The sequence below is a fragment of the Sus scrofa genome, chromosome 5 (genome assembly GCF_054392235.1).
Source record: "Sus scrofa isolate SSC_HxYL_T2T_F1_AM1 chromosome 5, Sscrofa_HxYL_maternal_Yorkshire_Landrace_v2.0, whole genome shotgun sequence".
NCBI classification, from domain to species: domain Eukaryota; kingdom Metazoa; phylum Chordata; class Mammalia; order Artiodactyla; family Suidae; genus Sus; species Sus scrofa.
The window spans coordinates 70,779,909-70,800,146 of record NC_139387.1 but is presented as its reverse complement, the minus strand read 5'-3'; the positions used below and the strand labels follow the sequence as shown (position 1 = coordinate 70,800,146).

The 20,238-nt window shown below is 54.5% G+C and overlaps 2 protein-coding genes across 12 annotated transcripts in view; both read left to right on the top strand.

The window, feature by feature from the left end:
- LRRC23 (leucine rich repeat containing 23) overlaps nt 1-9,325 on the top strand; it is a 28,569-nt gene extending 19,244 nt beyond the window's left edge. Inside the window, exons 1-8 of one of the 10 annotated variants that reach the window (XM_003126523.6) lie at nt 1,360-1,462; nt 1,913-2,088; nt 2,173-2,282; nt 3,826-4,079; nt 4,884-5,014; nt 6,332-6,468; nt 8,215-8,487; nt 9,057-9,325. In XM_003126523.6, the coding sequence (XP_003126571.2) occupies nt 1,963-2,088; nt 2,173-2,282; nt 3,826-4,079; nt 4,884-5,014; nt 6,332-6,468; nt 8,215-8,487; nt 9,057 (1,032 nt within the window). In that variant the 5' untranslated portion in view covers nt 1,360-1,462; nt 1,913-1,962 and the 3' untranslated portion in view covers nt 9,058-9,325. Of the gene's footprint in view, nt 1-1,359; nt 1,463-1,613; nt 1,704-1,912; nt 2,089-2,172; nt 2,283-3,825; nt 4,080-4,328; nt 4,479-4,883; nt 5,015-6,331; nt 6,469-8,214; nt 8,489-9,056 lie in introns of those variants that run through there. The other 9 variants (XM_013987382.3, XR_014803907.1, XM_084956903.1 and 6 more) reach the window with 9 other exon arrangements.
- Nucleotides 9,326-9,678: 353 nt separating this feature from the next.
- ENO2 (enolase 2) lies at nt 9,679-18,759 on the top strand. 2 transcript variants are annotated; one of them, XM_005652595.4, is made up of 12 exons: nt 9,679-9,785; nt 10,952-11,051; nt 11,459-11,554; nt 11,711-11,769; nt 12,064-12,133; nt 12,881-13,014; nt 13,250-13,472; nt 15,166-15,363; nt 16,562-16,763; nt 17,011-17,119; nt 17,270-17,328; nt 17,885-18,759. In XM_005652595.4, the coding sequence occupies exons 2-12, from the start codon at nt 10,967-10,969 to the stop codon at nt 17,952-17,954; spliced, it is 1,305 nt and encodes a 434-aa protein (XP_005652652.1). In that variant the 5' UTR covers nt 9,679-9,785; nt 10,952-10,966; the 3' UTR covers nt 17,955-18,759. The 2 variants fall into 2 exon arrangements, with proteins under 2 accessions (XP_005652652.1, XP_020948071.1); XM_021092412.2 differs by lacking the exons at nt 12,881-13,014; nt 13,250-13,472.
- Nucleotides 18,760-20,238: the final 1,479 nt, after the last annotated feature.

Sequence of the window (20,238 nt, the reverse complement as noted above, 5' to 3'; positions counted from 1 at the left end):
CAGAAGTGACAACACCAGATCCTTAACCCATTGAGCCACAAGGGAACTCCCACATTGTCTCTTTTAACTGTCCAGTAATCCCTGGAGATGGACCTGTTTATCCTCATATCACTTGTGAAAATTAAACCTCAGTAAAATTATATAACCTGCTGAGGAACACACAACTATTAAGTGGTAGCATGGGTAGGAAACTGGTGTCTCTGACTTTAAAGCCTCTGCTAGTTCCATGATACCATGTGAACAGATTTGTCTATGAACTATATTATCCCAGCTCGACAGGGCAGGAGGTATTATTTCCTGTTTTCCAGCCCATGACATCTTCCATCAGATCACTTTGCCTGTTGCATAGTCTGTAAAACACCTTAACAGTTGATCACACGATATCTTAGCTTGTTACCTGATTGTTTTATGTATATTAGATTCTACAGAATTGGTAATATCTCCCTTCCCCCAGGCAGGAATTGTGTCATAAATGTTAAGGAGCCTTAGTTTGCTTTTCTCCCAAATATCTACTTCACGGGACTGGCGTGGAGATTAAATATCACTTGTGAAGGCATCTCACACAACGTCTGGCACACGCTCTCCAGGAACATTTGTTGCATCTCAACCTCTCTCTTTCCCCATCTCCTTCAACAAGTCACACAGGCTTGAGTCCCTGTGTGTGGCTCTATCAGTTCTTGTTGACCATTTGTATGACAACGTTGGATGGGACTGTTTTAGTTGGCACATGTTGGCTTTTTCTCCCTTTGCGTCCTACAAAAGGACTGCATCAAACTAATACAGGAGGAGGATGGAAATGGTCCCAAACTGGGTTTAGCAATCTACACAGCGCTTTGGCATAGGTTACACTCTTATGCTGTCCCTGTCAGTTGGTATAGTTAAGCGTATTTTACAGATGAGAAAATGGAGTTTTAAGTCGCTAGTAAATTGAAAATAATTAATGTATGGAACTTATACACGAGGGTTGGGGAACCAGACCACGCAGCTTGGGGTTTCTTCCCCGCCTTCTGCTTCAGGCAATGAGTTTCTTTTGAATTCACAGAACTTTACCCTGGATGTGGTCCGGTTCCTTTAAGGTCTCAGATGACGTAATGATAGCCACGCCCTCTACCACCTCCCCTCAGCTCTATTAAGCCCCGTCCTGGGCCAACCACCGCGCCACATCCGGGTTCCTGGCTCAGGGAAATTGGGCTCGTAACCAAGCAACTACTGGGGCACAAGCTTCGCGGCTGATTTTCAGCCCAGTTATTCGCGGCTCCTCTCTCAACTGCTGCCACACGCGGAAGCCGAATGTTCCTCCCACCCCCACCCCGTTGCCATAACAGCAGTACACAACGCCTTCTCCCTTGCCCCTCTACCAAACAACCCTTCCCTCCCCGGGGCCGAGACCTCTCCAGAAGAGCTTCTGGTTGAGCAGAACCAGGGTTTGCGCCCCATTGCAAAGGACTGATTGAGTGGGAAGGTTAGAGGCTGGTGTCCCAGAGGGGACAGGGAAATGGGGCTCCGCTTGGTGGAAGAGTTAGAAGAAAGGAGTGGAGCTGGGTTAGGGATGGGCGGGGAGGAGAGGAGGGAGGGGTCGGTCGGTAGGGAAATTTGGAGAAGAACCTGGCTTAAGGCAGAAGTGGGAGACCTGGGGAGAAGGAGGCCAGGAAGCTGGACACCGAAAGCTGGAGGAGTTGAAGCCACTGAGAAGGGCAGGAAAGGTCTTGAGGATCTGGGAAGGTGGCCAAGGGAGAGGGGTCCTTGGCGGGAAAGTGAAGTGGCGGTTGGGAGTCCAAATGAGATGTACACAGGGATGAGGAAAGAAGCAAAGCTGGCAGGAGGAAGTCGGAGGTGATAGGGTGATGGGAGGAGCACCAGGCAATGGAGATGAGGGAGGGTGGGCAGATGCTGAGGAGACCTTCTTTGTCAGGACGGGGACCTAGCTTGATCTGACTCCAGAGCCTTCAGCAGGGAAGAAAAATGTCAGATGAAGAGGATCTGGAAGACTTTGAGCCAGACCTGGACGATCTGGAAAGGGAAGATGACGAGAAGGAGATAGAAGAGTGGGAGGACTACAGGAAGGAGGGAGAAGAAGAGTCCGAGGAAGTGAGAGCACAGAAACGGAGGGGTCCCCAGATTCAGGGAGGGGGGTGGGCTGGAAAGGATGCCTGAGTCCACTTCATCCTGCAGTGGGTATCCACTCCCCTCACGGAGGACATGATGAAGGAAGGGCTTTCTTTGCTCTGCAAAACCGGTAATGGACTGGCCCATGCTTACGTCAAGCTGGAGGTTAAAGACAGGTGCGTTTATGGGAGACCAGAAGAAGTCTGAGGTTGTGGGGCCAAGTCTCCTTTCTCACCCTCCATCTTGGGTGTTCTGGCTCTGTTTGGGTCTCCGTCATCCTGGGCCAGTGAGGAGGGAAGGACAGAACCTACTTTTCAGGAGCCCTGTGACCCCCTGCATCAGAGCTGGCCTAGGGAATTGGAGGCTGAGGGTGTGTGGGGGGAATTCCTGTTGGACCCCAGCACTTGTCCTTTAAAATGTCAGTTCCCAGTCCTTCCGAGACACCAGGTCCCTGCCACTGTTAAGAACCTAGGTACTGGAGTTCCTGTCGTGGTGCAGCAGAAATGAATCCAATTCAGAACCATGAGGTTGTGGGTTCGATCCATGGCCTCACTTGGTTAAGGATACAGCGTTGCTGTGAGCTGTGGTGTAAGTCGCAGACAAGGCTTGGATCTGGCATTGCTGTGGCTGTGGTGTAGGCCAGCAGCTGTACAGCTGTAGCTCCATTTAGACCCCTAGCCTGGGAACATCCATGTGCCGCGGGAGTGGCCCTAAAAAGAAAAGAAAAGAAAACAAAACAAAAAAAAACCTGTCTACTGGGAGTTTCCGTCGTGGTGTAGCAGAACAGAAATGAATCCGACAGGAACCATGAGGTTTCAGGTTCCATCCCTGGCCTCTCTCAGTGCGTTAAGGATCCGGCATTGCCATGAACTGTGGTGTAGGTCGCAGATGCAGCTCAGAACTGGTGTTGCTGTGTCTGTGGGATAGGCCAGCAGCAGTAGCTTGAATTAGACCCCTAGCCGGGGAACTTCCATGTGCCTCAGGTGTGGCCCTAAAAAGACAAAAAAAAAAAAAAAAAAAAAAAGAACCCGACTACCTTCTCTTCCCCTTCCTGTTCCTCTCGTCTGTCACCCACTCTTCTTTCCTTTATAAGCCATTTTCATACTGCCCTCTGCTCTAGCACCTCTGCCAGTGCTTTCTGGATTCTTTTTTCTTTTGCTTTTTAGGGCCGCACATGTGGCATTTGGACCATCCCCGGGCTAGGGGTTCAATGGGAGCTAAAGCTGCCAGCCTACACCACAGCCACAGCAACGGAGGATCGGAGCTGAGTCCGTGAACTACACCACAGCTCACAGCAGTGCCAGATCCTTGACTCGATGATCAAGGTAGGAATTGAACCCAAATCCTCAGTGATACTAGTTGGATTCATTTCCACTGCGCCACAATGGGAACTCCGATCACTGGATTCTTTTTTTTTTTTTTTTTTTTTTTTTGTCTTTTTAGAGCCACAGCTGCAGCATATGGAGGTTCCTAGGTTAGGGGTCCAATTGGAGCTATAGCTCCTGGTCTACACCAGAGCCACAGCAATGTGGGATCCAAGCCTCGTCTGAGATCTACACCACAGCTCACGGCAATGCCTGATCCTTAACCCACTGAGTGAGGCCAGGGATCGAACCTTTGTCCTCATGATGCTAGTTGGGTTTGTAAACCACTGAGCCACGACGGGAACTCCCGATTGCTGGATTCTTAACCCTGACCCTGGCCTCTGCCGTCTCCTAGGGATCTGACAGACATCTACTTGCTGCATTCCTACATCCACCTGCGCTACGTGGATATTTCTGAAAACCACTTGACAGACTTGTCTCCGCTCAATTACCTCACTCACCTGCTCTGGCTGAAAGCTGATGGCAACCAACTGCGGAGTGCCCGGCTGAATGAACTGCCGTACCTGCAGATTGCCAGCTTTGCCTATAATCAGATCACTGACACTGAGGGCATCTCTCATCCTCGTCTGGCCAGCCTGGATCTCAAAGGTGGGGCCTCAGGGATGGGGGTCACAAGATTCCTTCCTATCCTGGGGCCAACAGAATGGGCAGTATGGTCCTTGGCTGTGCTGCATAGCAATTGCATTCATTCATTCACTTATATTCAGACATTCGTGATGATTCACGATGGCAGTTCTATGTGCTGGAGATACCACAGTGAACAAAATAAATTCCTCTTTCTTTCTCTCTCTCCTTCCCTCCCTCCCTTCCTTCCTTCCTTTCTTGCTGTGTCTGCAGCATGCAGAATTTCCTGGCCCAGGGATCTAACCTGAGTCACAGCAGCAACAATGTCAGGTTCTTAACCCACTGTGTCACCAGGGAACTCCGAAAATCTCTAATCTCATATTCTTTCCATTCTAGTCGAGGGAGACAGGCAATTATCAATGATCAACAATAAATAAGTACATTTATAAAGCATATTGAAAGCAGTTAGGTGCTATGGAAAAAAAAAAAAAAAAAAGATCCGGGTAAAGGGAATCAGGTAAACAGGTTGGTTTGGACAAGTGGCATTGGGAAGTTGACATCTTAACAAAGACTTGAAGGAGAGGGAGTGAGCCATCTGGATTGCTTGCTGGGCATCCCTCATTCACTCCTGGCTTAGGAGGACATGCCCATTGGGCCCTTGACCACCAGATCATTGCCCCAGGGCCTGGTGGTGTTAAGTCTGGGCTCTGTCCTTCCTTATATCCACATGGCATTAGAGAAGATGAAGTGGAGGCTCCCCAAATTCAGGCTTTATTGCTGAACATTCGGAGGGGCTCTTTGAACTCTTGACATGATCCTTCTCCTCAGGGAACCGCATCCCCATGGTGACAGGTCTGGACCCCCAAAAGCTGATCAGCCTGCACACCCTGGAGCTTCGGGGCAACCAACTGAGCAGCACCCTGGGAATCAACCTTCCTAAGCTGAAGAACCTCTTCCTGGTAGATCACTGGGTGAAAAGATGGTTGGTGCCAGGAAGGGGACACCTGTCCTGGGGGCCAGGATGCCTGGCTTCTAGGAGCCTCATCTACTAACTCCATCAGCATCCTGATAATTGGTATCATTTATTGAGCCCTTACTTGGTGCCAGATGCTGTGGAGATGCAAAGTCAAAACAGACAATGTGCTCACCACCTAGCAGGGCTGGTAATAACTAATGAGTGGACAATATAGAGACAGTCTGCTTTGATACAGGTAGCAGCATAAGTAAGGCACAGACATCAAACTAAGGAGGCTATTTATGTGTCTAGCCTTTTAGTTCTTTTCTCTCTCTCTCTCTCTCTCTCTCTCTCTCTTTTTTTTTTTTTTTTTTTTTTTTGGCTTTTTAGAGCCACACTTGCAGCATATGGAAGTTCCCAGGCTAGGAGTCAAATCAGAGCTGCAGCTGCTGGCCTACACTACAGCCACAGCGATACCAGATCTGAGCCGCGTCTGCAACTTACACCAAAGCTCATGGCAATGCTAGATCCTTAACCCACTGAGGGAGGCCAGGGATTGAACCCGTATCCTCATGGATACTAGTGGGGCTCATTACTGCTGAGCCACAATGGGAGCTAGATTCTTTTTTTTTTTGACTGTGCCTGAGGCATGTGGAAGTTCCTGGGCCAGGGATTGAACCCACACCACAGCAGTGACAGCAACAGATCTTTAACCCACTGTGCCACCAGGGAACTCCTAGTCTTTAAGATTTTTAAGCTTCTTCATTCCAGGATGGTGCTGAAGCCATTTCTCCCCAGTGGAGCAGTTTGGGCTCTTGGGCTGGAGAGTAGGTTGAAACATCTTAATGAGAGGTGGCGGTGGTGGGCAGTGGGCAGTTATTGCTGACCTTTCTCTGGGCTGGCAGCTTCTGGATTCTTCTTCTTTTTTTAGAGCTGCACCCGTCGCATATGGAAGTTCCCAGGCTACGGGTTGAATCGGAGCTACGCTGCCAGCCTGCACCACAGCCACGGCAATGTGAGATCTGAGCCACATCTGCCACCTACACCACAGCTCATGGCAATGCCAGATCCCTGGCCCACTGAACAAGGCCAGGGATCGAACCCACATCCTCATGGATACTAGTCGGATTTGTTTCTGATGTGCCACAATGGGAGCTCCATGGATTCTTTATTCTGCATGGATTTCTACCCACCTCTCTTTCTCTTGCACCCTCCTACTTTTCTTATATTTGTTTTTTTGCTGCATCCCTTTCTGATTTCTCTTCCTTCTTCATCCCTTCTCCCATCTCGCAATCTATCTACTGTATCCACGGGGGTCTAGGCCCAGAACATGTTGAAGAAGGTGGAAGGTTTGGAGAACCTAAGCAATCTCACTACCTTGCATCTTCGGGACAACCAGATTGACACTCTGAGTGGCTTCTCCAAGGAAATGAAATCACTGCAGTACCTCAACCTAAGGTAGGCATCCTCTCCAGGCCCCACCTCACCCCTACCCTTTTCTGGGAGCCACATTTTTTTTTTTCTTTTTAGGGCCCCATCCGTGGCACATGGAGGTTCCCAGGCTAGGGGTCGAATCAGAGCTGTAGCTGCCAGCCTACGCCAGAGCCAGAGCAACACGGGATCCTTAACCCACTGAGCAAGGCCGGAGGTTGAACCCATGTCCTAATGGATATTAGTTGGGTTCGTTACCACTGAGCCACAATGGGAACTCCCAGGGGGGATTTTCTTTAACCAACTCTTGTGTGATGGAGCATGTTATGTGTTTCTCACAGCAAAGATGTAAGGAAATGGCCTCCCTAGTCAACAAGGCCAAATCCTTGAGGCTGGCAATGGATAGAGAATCTTCCAGTAGGGAGCCGTGGTTATATCTTGAAGCCCCAATTCCTGCCCTGACCCATGGAATGATCTCTTGCTCATTAGCTCTGCCTTCCTGGTCTGGGAGGGTGGAGGGGGTACTGTTTTCTGGTTAATGGTCTGGACAGAGATAATGGACCATCCTCAGAAGCTATTAACCGGTGATGTTTGGAAGTAAATGTACGGGGAGAGGGTTGTCTCCGTGACTTGGAGGTGCCTCTGGGGCCAAAGACCTGCAACACGTAGGACAGTCCAGTGGGAAGTGCGAGTAGCACTTTGGTTAGAAACACTGGGAGAGGTTCAGCACCTCCTTTGAGATGAGGCTGAAGTCTTTAAGCCTGATTTTCAAAGGTACAAAGCAAGAGTATGTAAATAAACATCCATGAGCATGGGGACAAGGAGACACTCTAGGGGAGGAAGCTTATTCTTCAGGCTGGGAGGCCCTGACCCACCCCTAGCTCTAGGCTCCTTCCTGTGGGAGCACCAAGGTAGTACCCGCTCCATGAGCCTGGAGCCCAGCTCCTCCTCCACTGGCTTGGGTCCTAACTGCTTCTTCTTCTTCTTCCTTTTTTTTTTTTTTTTTTTTTTTTTTTTTTTTTGTCTTTTCTAGGGCTGCTTCCTGTGGCATATGGAGGTTCCCAGGCTAGGGGTCTAAGCGGAGCTGTAGCTGTAGCTGCTGGCCTACGCCAGAGCCACAGCAATGCGGGATCCGAGTCGAGTCTGCGACCTACACCACAGCTCACGGCAACGCTGGATCCCTAACCCAGGATTGGAACCTGGGTTGGCCAGGGTTGGAACCTGCAACCTCATGGTTTCTAGTCGGATTCGTTAACCACTGCGCCACAACGGGAACTCCATTCAGGGTACAGGTTTGATCCCTGGCCCTGCTCAGTGGGTTAAGGATCCGGCGTTGCTGTGAGCTGCGGTGTCAGTCACAGACACAGTTCGGATCCTGTGTTGCCATGGCTGTGGCGTAGGCCAGAAGCTATAGCTCCAATTCCACCTCTAGCCTGGGAACTTCCACATGCTGCAGCCTTAAAAAGAAAACAAACAAACAAAACAAAACCAGGTTTGAGACCCAGCTTTACTGCTCAAAAAGGATAAACACAGCACATTACAGAATAGACTGTGGCACCTAGGGAGTCCCTGAGGGGCAGAAGCAGGACAGGAGTAGGGCTGGACAGCATCTCATGGCAAATCTGACAATGCTTGGAGGGCCAGTCCACAGAGGCCATGTTTCTAGAGAGACCAGAGCCCCGTGGGGGATTTCTCCCAGGCCCTCTTCCTGGAAGGCAGCTGGCCTCCAAAGCCCCATCTCCCCTGGTGAACCCCTCCCGACTGCACCTGCAGGGGCAACATGGTGACCGACCTGGGGGAGCTAGCCAAGCTGCAGGACCTGCCCAAGCTGCGAGCCCTGGTGCTGCTGGACAACCCGTGTGCAGACGAGAGTGACTACCGCCAGGAGGCCCTGGTGCAGTTGGCACACCTCGAGCGCCTGGACAAGGACTTCTATGAGGAGGAGGAGCGGGCTGAGGCCGATGAGATCCGGCAGAGGATGAAGGAGGAGCAGGAGCAGGAGGCTGAGCCCGAGGCTGAATCGGAACTGGACCAGTCATCCATCTAGTAGTTCCTCTTGTCTCTAAGGGTGTTGGGGGTGGTGGGGGACAAGGAGGCAAGAGGAGGAGGCCAAGGGCCCAGCAGATGGGGAAGAGGAGTTGCTGTAGGAGGAGGTGGGTAAGGAAGGCAGAGGTCTTGGGGAGACCCGGGTAAGGAGTCAGGGGTGTCTCGGGGCGAGGAGAAAGAACCAGAGGGCCTGGGAGAATCTGAGAAAGGTTGGGGAGATACATCAGGAGGCCTGAAGAGTAAGTGAAAAAAACTGGGATGGCAGAAATGTTGGTGTGGGCTCAGCAGCCACGCCTGCCAGGGAATGCCAACTCTGGGCCCTGGTGGGGGTAGAGTTGGGGAAAGTGTATGTTAGGATGACTGCTGGACCAGGGAAGAAGGCAGGAGAGGAAGATCTGGAGCTAAAAAGAACAGGATACCAAGCAGAAGGGAGAAAGGAGGGCAGGGCGAGGCAGAGAGACTAAACGATGAGCCCAGGGAACGGTGGCAGCTGGCATTTCAGGTGGGGCAAAGGCAGCAGTGGGGGTGCTGTTGGGCCCTGAGGCTTGGCTCCTGTCCTCTTCCTCCAGGAGACTAAAGATGCTGGTCCCAGGACTGAGAAGATTCCCAGCTGGGGGGGCTGCCACATGTACACTCCTCATGAGACAGGTGATGGCTTCTTTTGCCTAGGCCCTGGGGTGCCTAGGCAAGTGGCAGCCCTCAGGCAGGTCTGATGGGAGCCAGGCCCGTTTGGGCTGAAAGGATGCTGGAAGAATTGGCTACAGAGGAGCTGCGGAGGTGGCAGTCTGGGGTATTAGGAACAGTTTGGTTTTCCAATAAAGAGCGTTTTGATACTCTTGGTTTTGACCAGGTTTGCGAGATAGTCTGTCATGGGCTTGACTGGCTGATTACTGGCGTTGGCGTGAGGCTGAGACTATTACTTTTCAGGGGGTATGAGTGTGCGTAGGAGGGTGGTCAGGTCTCAGGTAGCCCTCCGCCCCTCCAACATCGCTCTCCTCCAGCCCTCCCCACCCCACCCCACCCCATCGGTCCCCACCCCCATCGGTCCCCCACCCCCATCGGTCCCCCACCCCCATCGGTCCCCCACCCGCGCTCCTACGTGCGCCTCCGCCGGCTGCTCCTGACTCATCGGGGGCTCCGGGTCACATGCGCCCGCCCGGCCCTATTGGCGCCTCCCCCCGTCCGCCCCCCGCCCGCCGCCCGGGAGCCGCAGCCGCCGCCGCCACTCCCGCTCTCTCTGTGCCATCACCGCCGCCGTCGCCAGTGCCACCACCACAGGCTGGGTCTGCAACTCTGAGGTGAAGCCCGCCGAGCCCCGAGCCCCTCCGGCCCCCTCCGTTCGCCGCCGCGCCCCCGCCCCTCGTCCCTCGCCCCTGGCCTCGAGCATCTCGAGCCCCGCGGCGTTGCGCACCTGCTCGGTCACCCGCGCCTCCCCGGCACCCTCCTATCCCGGCCTTCCTGGACCGCTCCTCTCGGTTTCAGGCTGTCGCCCCCTCCTCATTTGGGCTCCAGGCCTCTCCGCAGCTGTCTAACTACGCCTTTCTCCACCCTTGCCTGCCTGCTCCCCAAATCCTTCTTCGCCTCCGGTTCTGTCGATGTTAAGTTCAGGGTCTCTCCGGGCTGTGCCTTTTTACCCTGCGCGTCCCTTGGCTTTGCAGCGGGGGGATAGCATCTCGCACCCTTCCTCAACACCCGGAGACTTCCTCGAGATCCCTTCTCTCCCACTCCACCCCCGCGTCACCCTCTCGGGTTACTGTGCTTCTTTCCTCTGCACGGTGGGGAGGGATCGGAGGAGGGAAGAATTCGTTTAGGGGCCGGGGGAGGACCAGCCCACCTTTGCCTCTTCCCCACGGGTCTCTCTTCCTCCTCCCTCCCACTGCCATCCCCAGAGACTGAGGACCCGGTCCCCAGACTTCTCTACTGTGCATTTCTCCGGAGAAAGAGGGACCTCCGTTTGGAAAGAGATTGGGACTTTGGAGTGGGGGCTGGGGTGTTCAGTTGGGTAGGATGGGGGTTCTGGAGGAGAGGCCCCTGCTGCCCGGACCACCCATGCTCTTCTTGGCTCCAAAGAGACATGCTAGCCTGGCAGCGATACCGCCCTGAGGAGATCTGGGGGAACCCCACCAGCCGGCTACCAGCCGGCTGCTGAGGGGGCGAGGGAACGGCCGCCCTGCCCCTCCCCTCCTCACTGCGGTGCCTCCCGGCTCTTCGTTTGATCTTACCCCGCCCCCCACTGCAGTGACCTCCCCTTCCTCACTGCATTGACCTTCTCTCCCCACGGGCGGGGGGGATCCCTACTACAGCGACGACTGCAACCAGCTCCTCCCCACCCCCCACCCACTGCAGTAACCTCTTTCCCATCCCTCCCAGCCTCCCAGCCTCCCAGCCTCTGGCCCCTCCCACTGATCTCAGGCTCCACCCCTTTAAGCCTCTTATCTTTCTCTTTCCTTCCCTGGCACCCAAGGAGATCCCAGCCATCATGTCCATAGAGAAGATCTGGGCCCGGGAGATCCTGGACTCCCGTGGGAATCCCACAGTGGAGGTGGATCTCTACACTGCCAAAGGTAATGCGCAGGGCCTTCCCACAGCCCCCGTGCTGGGGGTGTCTCCCCACCCCCACCCCCCGCGTGGGATGGGAGGCTTCCCCGGTTCCCAGTGGGAATGGGGTGCTGATCCTCCTTGTCCAGGGGAGCCAGGATAGGCCCATCTCTGTGTGCTCATTTAGTGTGTGAGACACACCCTGCAGCTGCATGTCTGTGTGCTCTCTGCGTGTGTGTGCGTGCTGCCTGCATAGCTTCATTTCTGTGGGTTCCTACTTGTGCATGTGGGACCCCAATTGGATGAGTAAGGAGGCCACTGCTTGTGCATCTACCTGTGTGTGTGTGTGTGTGTGTTGAGGACACACAGTGTTGGGGAAAGGCTGGATGTGGTGTCCTTCTCTCTCCCTCCTCATTCCGTGTTCCCCTCCCAGGTCTCTTCCGGGCTGCGGTGCCCAGCGGAGCCTCCACTGGTATCTATGAGGCCCTGGAGCTAAGGGATGGTGACAAACAGCGATACTTAGGCAAAGGTGAGGCCCCTTCTCTTTTCTGGGCTCTCCCACCCCTCAGCGTCACGCTCCTGCCTCACCCTCAGTCCCCGGCCCTTTTCCTGATGCTTTCCCCCTACCCTTTCCCTTCGGACCCCTCCTGGCCTGACCCTGCCTGGCCTCTCTGCCTCTTCCCAGGTGTCCTGAAGGCAGTGGACCACATCAACACCACCATCGCCCCAGCCCTCGTCAGCTCAGTGAGGCTCGCTCTTTGCTGGGGGTGGCGGCACCGGGGTGCTGGAAGGAATCCTGGGTTAGGGGAGGATGAAGAAGAAGGAGAGAGGCCCAGCTCTTGAGAATCGTGGTTACTGAGGGAAGGGTGCCCCCTGCTCCCGTGGGGGTTCCCGTCCCCTAATCCAGACAGATTGCTGTCATGGGAACCTGGTCAGAGGTGCTGCTGGCTGTGTGGGGGGGGGACAGTGGGAGGGGGGCCCTCTGTCTCATGGTCCAGGGTGCCTCCTGGCCCTGAGTGATGGAGGCTCTGCTCACAGGGCCTCTCTGTGGTGGAACAAGAGAAGCTGGACAACCTGATGTTGGACTTGGATGGGACTGAGAACAAGTGTAAGCAGGGGCTGGGAGAGCGCGGGGGCTGAGGGTGGAGCCCAGGGGGGCAGACAGAGAACTGAAAGGCCCGCGTTGTGGGAGCTTCTTAGGAAAGACAGCCTGAAGACTAGCCTTTCTGCTGGCCTTCTCCCAAAGCCAGAGCAAGAGAAGATGAGTTTAATGGCAGTGGGAGGGGGTGGCATTAAACAGAAGGGAGAACTTTGCAGCATAAGGAGGGGGAGTTGGTGGCGGATAGTCTGTGGTCTCAGGGATGTTATTTATTTATTTATTTATTTATTTATTTATTTTTGTCTTTTTGCTTTTTCTAGGGCTGCTCCCGCGGCCTATGGAGGTTCCCAGGCTAGGGGTTGAATCGGACCTGCAGCCCCCAGCCTACGCCAGAGCCACAGCAACGCAGGGATCCAAGCCATGTCTGCAACCTACACCACAGCTCATGGCAACACTGGCTCCCCAACCCACTGAGCAAGGCCAGGGATCCAACCTGCAACCTCATGGTTCCTAGTTGGATTTGTTAACCACTGCGCCACGACGGGAACTCCTCAGGGATGTTTAGAGACAGGTGTCGCTCTCTGCCTCCCCTCCCCCTGCCACTATTTTCAGGAGAGGATGGATGAGGCGTCACAGGAGTGGAGAGGGAGGAGTGGGTCTCCTTTGCTGGCCCATTTGGGGGAGTATAGGTGGAGGCAGGGGCTAGAAGGGGACCAGGGACATGTTTGCTCAGTGCCTTCCTCTGTCATCTCCCAGCCAAGTTTGGGGCCAATGCCATCCTGGGTGTGTCCTTGGCTGTGTGTAAGGCAGGGGCGGCTGAGCGGGACTTGCCCCTCTATCGCCACATCGCTCAGCTGGCAGGGAACTCAGACCTCATCCTGCCTGTGCCGGTGAGCCCTGCACCCGGGCCCTGCGCTGTGGTGCCTCTCCCAGGGGTGGGTGGGGAGGGAGCATGACACCCTGTGAGGACTGATGGGAGGAAAGTGATTGGGGCAGCTAAAGAGCAAGGATGGGGACAGTGGACTGAGTCTGGGGAGCTGGAGGAAATTTGGGATCTGGGGATGGCACTCCCAGGGGTGGAGAGGGAAGGGCTCCGTGACTTCTCTGTCCTCCTGTGGCTCCAAGGCCTTCAATGTGATCAACGGTGGCTCTCATGCTGGGAACAAGCTGGCCATGCAGGAGTTCATGATTCTCCCGGTGGGTGCTGAGAGCTTCCGGGATGCCATGCGCCTCGGGGCAGAGGTCTACCACACGCTCAAGGGTGTCATCAAGGACAAGTATGGCAAGGATGCCACCAACGTGGGGGACGAAGGTGGCTTTGCCCCCAATATCCTGGAGAATAGTGAAGGTGAGGCCAGGAGCCCCACGCCCAGCCATAAATGTCACCCCATCCTGGCCCATCAGGAAGGGCCACCCATTTCAACAAGTGTGAAGTGTGAGGAGGAGGTGTGAGGGTCCTTAATCGAATTCCAAGAGGAACCAGTCCTCTGAGTGGGTGCCAGGGGGCCTAAAAATTCACCTGCAGACCCAAGAGTATAGCCTTTACCCACCCAACCCAGCCAGATCTGGGAGCATCTACAAGTTCCCACGGGAGCCCCTAGGGGTGCTGGGAGGTGGTCTAGGTCACCCGTGGCACCCATCCCCTCCTTTAACTCGGATGGATTCTCAGTTTGATGGGATGCATCAAACCTCAGGGAATGCACTCCGGGTCTATCCCATTCCCACCCCAACCTCTGAGGCCTCTAGGAGACCGAATTTTTCCCTGCCCGGGGAGATACAGTGAAGAAAAACAGTATACATGGGTAGGGGCTAAGAGTTAACTTTCTGGGGCCAAATTTCCTGGATTTGAACCTTGACTTGAAGAGTTACTGGCTGGTGATCTTGCTCACGTCACTTCTTGGTGCTTATCTTTCTTATCTGTAAAGTGGTATGTACTTCTTAGCATCATTGTGAAGATTAAATGAGATCACACATGGCAAGGGCTTAGGTGACATAGTTAGCCCTCCATAAATGACAGCTAGTTAAAAAAAAAAAACAAAAACCCAAAGAACAAACTGGCCTTCCCACTGTGGTGCAGCAGGTCAAGGGTCTGGCAGCTGTGGCATAGATCACAGCTGAGGCTTGGATTCGATCCCTGGCTCAGGAACTTCCCTATGCCGAAGGTGTGGCCAAAAAACCCCCAACGATTACTAGCAACTTTCCATGGAGTTCCCTTGTGGCACAGTGGGTTAATGATCTGGCTTTGTCACTGCAACAGCTCCAGTTGCTGCTGTGGCATGGGTTCAGTCCTTGACCCGGGAATTTCCACATCCTTCAAGCACATTAAAAAAAAAAAAAAAAAAAAATCCAGGAGTTCCTGTTGTGGCGCAGTGGTTAACGAATCCGACTAGGAACCATGAGGTTGTGGGTTTGGTCCCTGCCCTTGCTCAGTGGGTTAACGATCCAGCGTTGCCGTGAGCTGTGGTGTAGGTTGCAGTCGTGGCTCGGATCCCGCGTTGCTGTGGCTCTGGCGTAGGCCGGCGGCTACAGCTCCAATTGGATCCCTAGCCTGGGAACCTCCATATGCCGCGGGAGCGGCCCAAGAAATAGCAAAAAGACAAAAAAAAAAAAAAAAAAAAAAAAAAATCCAGGAGTTCCCATCGTGGCGCAGTGGTTAAGGAATCTAACTAGGAACCATGAGGTTGCGGGTTCCATCCCTGGCCTTGCTCAGTGGGTTAAGGATCTGGCATTGCCGTGAGCTGTGCTGTAGGTTGCAGACGTAGCTCGGATCCTGCGTTGCTGTGGCTCTGGCGTAGGCTGGCGGCTACAGCTCCAATTGGACCCCTAGCCTGGGAACCTCCATATGCCGTGGGAGTGGCCCAAGAAATGGCAAAAAGACCAAAAAAAAAAAAAAAATCCATTAGATCTTGGGATAACCGCCAAACAACCTTAACCAGACCTCTCCCAGCAACAGCCCTCCACCCCTGCTCTGAATTCCCTTCTTTCTCTCATTCTCCTTGCCCACCCGTCCTGCTGCTGATCCCACCGTCTTCCGTCCCCAGCCCTGGAGCTGGTGAAGGAAGCCATTGACAAGGCTGGCTACACGGAAAAGATTGTCATTGGCATGGATGTCGCTGCCTCGGAGTTTTATCGTGATGGCAAATACGACTTGGACTTCAAGTCTCCTGCCGATCCTTCCCGATACATCACTGGGGACCAGCTGGGGGCCCTCTACCAGGACTTTGTCAGGGACTATCCCGGTGAGAGCAAGGGCTGTGGCTGAGAGGGCAGGCAGGGGGAGGGGAGGGGGCAGTCCCGCCGGTGTTGGGGCAACTCTGGACCTTCCGGGGTGTGGACTTGGGTGCCAGGTAGAGGTGTCCTGAGAAGAACCTGGGGACCAGGGGTGGGGTGAAGGAGGCTCCTGCAGAGGTTGGGCTTTGTGCACCATTGGGAATGTGCAGCATCCTGTGAGTTGGCTCCTTCTCCTTTGGGTCCTGACTAAAGCCATGGGCTCCGAAGCTGCTGGGGTCCTGGGAGGGTTTGGAAGGACCAGGCACAGTGAGAGGGTGACTGGAAGTAGCGTAGAGCAGGATCTCTGATAAAACTGGATGCTGAGGGGACTGGAAGTCATGGGTAGCTAGACCAGGAGGCTGAGGAGGAGCTGAATTACCCTCCCCAGGTCTCCTGAGGGCTCTGTACCCTTGGTTGGAGGCAGCTGACGTCTTTCTTCCTGAGACAGAATGAGAGAAAATAGACATAAAATGCAGAATGAAAGATTTAGTGGGAGTTCCGTTGCGGCTCAGCCGTAACAAACCTGACTAGTATCCATGAGGAGGCGGGTTTGATCCCTGGCCTCACTCAGTGGGTTAAAGATCCGGAATTGCCGTGGGCTGTGGTGTAGGTTGCAGACGTGGCTTGGGTCTGGCATGGCAGTGGCTGTGGCTATGGTGTAGGTTGGCAGCTGCAGCTCCAATTTGCCCCCTAGCCTGGGAACTTCCATATGCTGCTGGTGAGGCCCTAAAAAGCAAAAAGCAAAAAAAAAAAAATGAATTGTTTAGAATAGCAATGAAGGAGTTCCCCTGTGGCTCAGCAGGTTAAGGATCTGGCATTGGCACGTCTGTGGCGTGGGTTGCTGCTGTGACTCGGCTTTGATCCCTGGCCCAGGAGCTTCCACATGCCAAGGGTGCAGCCAAAAAGGAAAAGAAAAAAAAAAAAAAAAAAAAGAATAGCAATGAGGAAAGGCTTCCCAGTAGAAAATAGGAAAATGCAAAGATAGGTTGTGAGAAGGTTGCTAGATCCTTGATTTTTGAGAGATCTCGTGAACGATTCAAGCTAAGAATTGGTCAGGGCAGGCTTATTGCAGGGGGGTGGGAATCAGGGCCCAGAGGCCCAGTGGCCAGAGGATCTGAGGGGCGCGTTCCCGCCTGACACAGAGCTTCCTTATTGCTCTCCTGGCAGTGGTCTCCATCGAGGATCCCTTTGACCAAGACGATTGGGCTGCCTGGTCAAAGTTCACAGCCAACGTGGGGATCCAGATCGTGGGTGATGACCTGACAGTGACCAACCCAAAGCGGATCGAGCGGGCGGTGGAGGAGAAGGCCTGCAACTGTCTCCTGCTGAAGGTCAACCAGATCGGCTCAGTCAGTGAAGCCATCCAAGCGTGAGTCCCTCCCAGCCCTCCCCCACTCAGCCCGTTCCTGCAGGACGCCTCTCTCCTGCCTTGCAAGTGCCCCCAGCCCAGGCTTGCCCACAGATGCTGAAGAGCGCAGGGAACCTGGAGTCGCCTGCTCCCTCCACCCCTGTGTCTCCGCCCACTCCCAGACAGCTTCCCTCCAGATGTTTCTTGAGGGCTGGGGAGAGGGTGTGGGTGCGAGGGGCTGGGGCTCAGTGCTGCTGCATGGACACAGGTGCAAGCTGGCCCAGGAGAACGGCTGGGGGGTCATGGTGAGTCACCGCTCGGGAGAGACTGAGGACACGTTCATCGCGGACCTGGTGGTGGGGCTGTGCACGGGCCAGGTGAGCGCAAGGGAGACCTTTGTGCAACGGGTGGGTTCTAGGCTCAGGTGGGAGTTTGTGGGTGTCAGGGGAATTTCAAGGGTGTCCTAAGTTTTCTTTCACTGGGCAAAGGGGCAGCCACCAAGCTGCTTATCTTTTGGGATATTTCAGATCAAGACTGGTGCCCCGTGCCGTTCTGAACGTCTGGCTAAGTACAACCAGCTCATGAGGTGAGGGAACTGGGGGAAAGGGAACCCAGATCCCAGAGGGTTAAAAGCTCCGTTTGTCTACTGTTCCATCTTCAGTGCCCAGGGCCTGGAGGACAGTAGACATCCAGAAAGTCATTGTTTTGGGGGAGTTCCCATTGTGGCTCAGTCGGTTAAGAACTAGTATCTATGAGGATATGGGTTCTATCCCTGGCCTCGCTCAGTGGGTTAAGGATCTGGTGTTGCCGTGAGCTGTGGTGTAGCTTGCAGACTCGGCTTAGATCCCGTGTTGCTGTGGCTGTGGTGTAGGCTGGCAGCTGCAGCTCCAATTTGACCCCTAGCCTGGGAACTTCCATATGCCAGAGGTATGGCTCTAAAAAAAAAAAAGAGAGAGATACAGAAAAGGATTGTTTTTGAATGATGGGTTTACGATGGCCTGGTTGAAGGCCCATGCAAAGACAGGGAATGCCCTTGCTCAGGCCAGGACCCAGGACAGGGGCTTGGAGGATGGTGGCCTCCTGGGAAGAGAGGTGGGGTCCTCCTGCTTCCCTGAAGGTTGCCTTTCTGACTCACCTCTCAGAATTGAAGAAGAGCTGGGGGACGAAGCTCGCTTCGCAGGACATAATTTCCGCAACCCCAGCGTGCTGTGATCCCTCCACCTGCCTGGAGACTTGGAACCCCTTGCCCATCCTCCTGGAGCCTCTTCCTTCCTGTCCTGCTTGAAATTTCACCCCAGACACCCCGGTGGACCCCATGCGCTGCTCCTTGGCTCGTCCAGCACCTGCTGTCTCCCCTCTCCCCGTCTCTGGGTTCTGCACTGTCCACTCCTCCCTTTCTCCTCTCCCTCCTTAAAAACTGGCCATGGACCGAGGATTGTAAGGCACCCACAGAAGACTGATCAGGGTCGGTGACGGAGTAGCAGGGCTGGTTAGAGAGGGGCCCCGTGTTGCTTGTGCTTTTTGTGCTGGATCCTGCGTTTCCATGCCCAGGAGGCAGGAGCTGTGCAGTGCGGAGTGGTGGGGCTGGCCTGAGGCTCTAGTGTATTATTTATTCATTTATTTATTTTGCATTCGTCCTGTTAACTCATCCCTTCACCCTAACTCCAGGGCCAGAAACTGGCCTGACTGGAGGGGACCATGTGTCTGTATTTCATGTGACCACAGATGCAGCGATAGCCTGGGGTGGGAGTCTTGCTGGAACGGCAAGGGTGGCAGAAAGGGGACTTGCTGACAGTTCCTGTGTGTGTGCCAAGCCTTAACTGCAGCCTGGCTCGGTCCAGAGGTGGGGCTGCGTGCCTGGGGGCTCTTCCCCTGTCCCTCTCTTCCCAGCCCTAGCCTCCCTGCCCTTCCTCCAGCTGCACCTGAGCACTTCTGACTCCCCCGTGCCATGTTCCACAGCTGCCAGCATCTCTGTGGCATTGAAATGTGCACCACCATTAAAGTCTGAGTCACCGTGTGTTGCTTTGTCTGAGGAGTCTTACTGTAGTCCACACCAGGGGAGAGAAGGTGGAGCTCCTGGAAGTTGGTGAAACTGGTTAGCAGAGCTGCAGAGGGCATAGCAAGAAGGAGAAACCGAACAAATATGGCCAGGACGATAGCATTGCCTGGCGGGTGGGGGGGGCGGAGCACACGGTCGTTGCCCTGCCTTCTCAGCAGCAAGGCTAGCTCCAGGAGCCAGGTGAATTAGGGTTTTGTTTTGCTTCCTCTCTAGGGCTGCACTCAGAGCATGTTCCTGGGGTAGGGGTAGAATTGGAGGTGCAGCTGCCAGCCTACACCACAGCCACAGCCACCGCAGCTCACAGCAAGGCCGGCTCCTTAACCCACTGAGCAGGTACAGGGATCAAACCTGTATCCTCTTGGAAACTAGTCGAATTCTTAACCCGTTGAGCCACAACGGGAACTCCGATTTATAGGTTCTTATTCTGAGGTCCAAGAATTCCTAGAAGTACCAAAAATTGTGCATGTATGCATTTTTTGGAGAAAGGGATTCACCAAGGGCCTTGACCAAAGAAAGAATAAAGCCGTGGGCTGCAGCGGTTCCCACACTGGGCCTCTCCCAGACAAAGTCCTGGCTGCTTCTGGGATAGAACAGCACTGCTCCTGCAAGCTGAGGATTGGGGGAGGGAAGAATGGGGGTACAGAGGAGGCTTGAGGAAACCTGGCCTTCCAGTAAACTGGAGGTTCAGGACCTGGAGTGCTCAGCAGACCCCTGGCTGGGTGCGCCTGTGAGGAGGGTGCCAGTATGTGGCCAGAGACTCATTACGATTCTTCAGCTCCAGGGGCGCTCCAGCCTTGAGATGGGAATCCAGGAACCACCCAGGGGGAGAAGCCCCCTCACACGCCAGGGGCCATGGAGAGGTCTGCGGTCACTAGAGGGGAGTGGAGGTTCTGCAGGATAGCCCTCTGCCCCCAGGGTCCGAGGTGGGAGGAATTTTGAGGTGGCTTCCTCTGGGGGGCTCCCTCTCTGTTTCTACTCTGAGTTCTGGTCCTGGACCCCCTCTGCCGTCCTGCTCAGCCCGAGGACTGGAAGACGATTCCAGATTCCAGTTCTCTATGGTCAGGACCCGGTTCTCTGCTCTTCTCCTTCCTGTGAGAGTCAACTGACAACTCACCCATTTTCAGTTCAGAGGGCTTCTCGCTCCCTGTCCTCTGCGCCTCTTCATTCCAGTGTGGGCAGCTCAGCTTTCTCTTCTCTGCCGTCTCCTGGCGCCCCTTTCTGTTTCCTTTGGGGCACACTGGCTAGGTCACCTTCTGGTTCCCCCCAACCCCTCAGGTACTGGGTTGGATTGGGTTACAGCCAGCTCTGCCTGGGCCTCCCAGGCCCCTCTCTCCACTTTCCTTTTGTGCTGTTGCCTGGAGACGGGTGGGTGGATCGTGGGGGCTGGGGCCAGAGAGGGAGCTGGGGTGAGGGATGGTGGGTGGATGTGTGATGCTC

Coding starts and splice junctions, on each gene's coding strand:
- ENO2 (XM_005652595.4), top strand. CDS start 10,967: ATGTCCATAGAGAAGATCTGGGCCCGGGAGATCCTGGACTCCCGTGGG. Junction 13,015..13,249: donor ACCTCATCCTGCCTGTGCCG/GTGAGCCCTGCA, acceptor TGTGGCTCCAAG/GCCTTCAATGTGATCAACGG. Junction 16,764..17,010: donor GTCAGTGAAGCCATCCAAGC/GTGAGTCCCTCC, acceptor GCATGGACACAG/GTGCAAGCTGGCCCAGGAGA.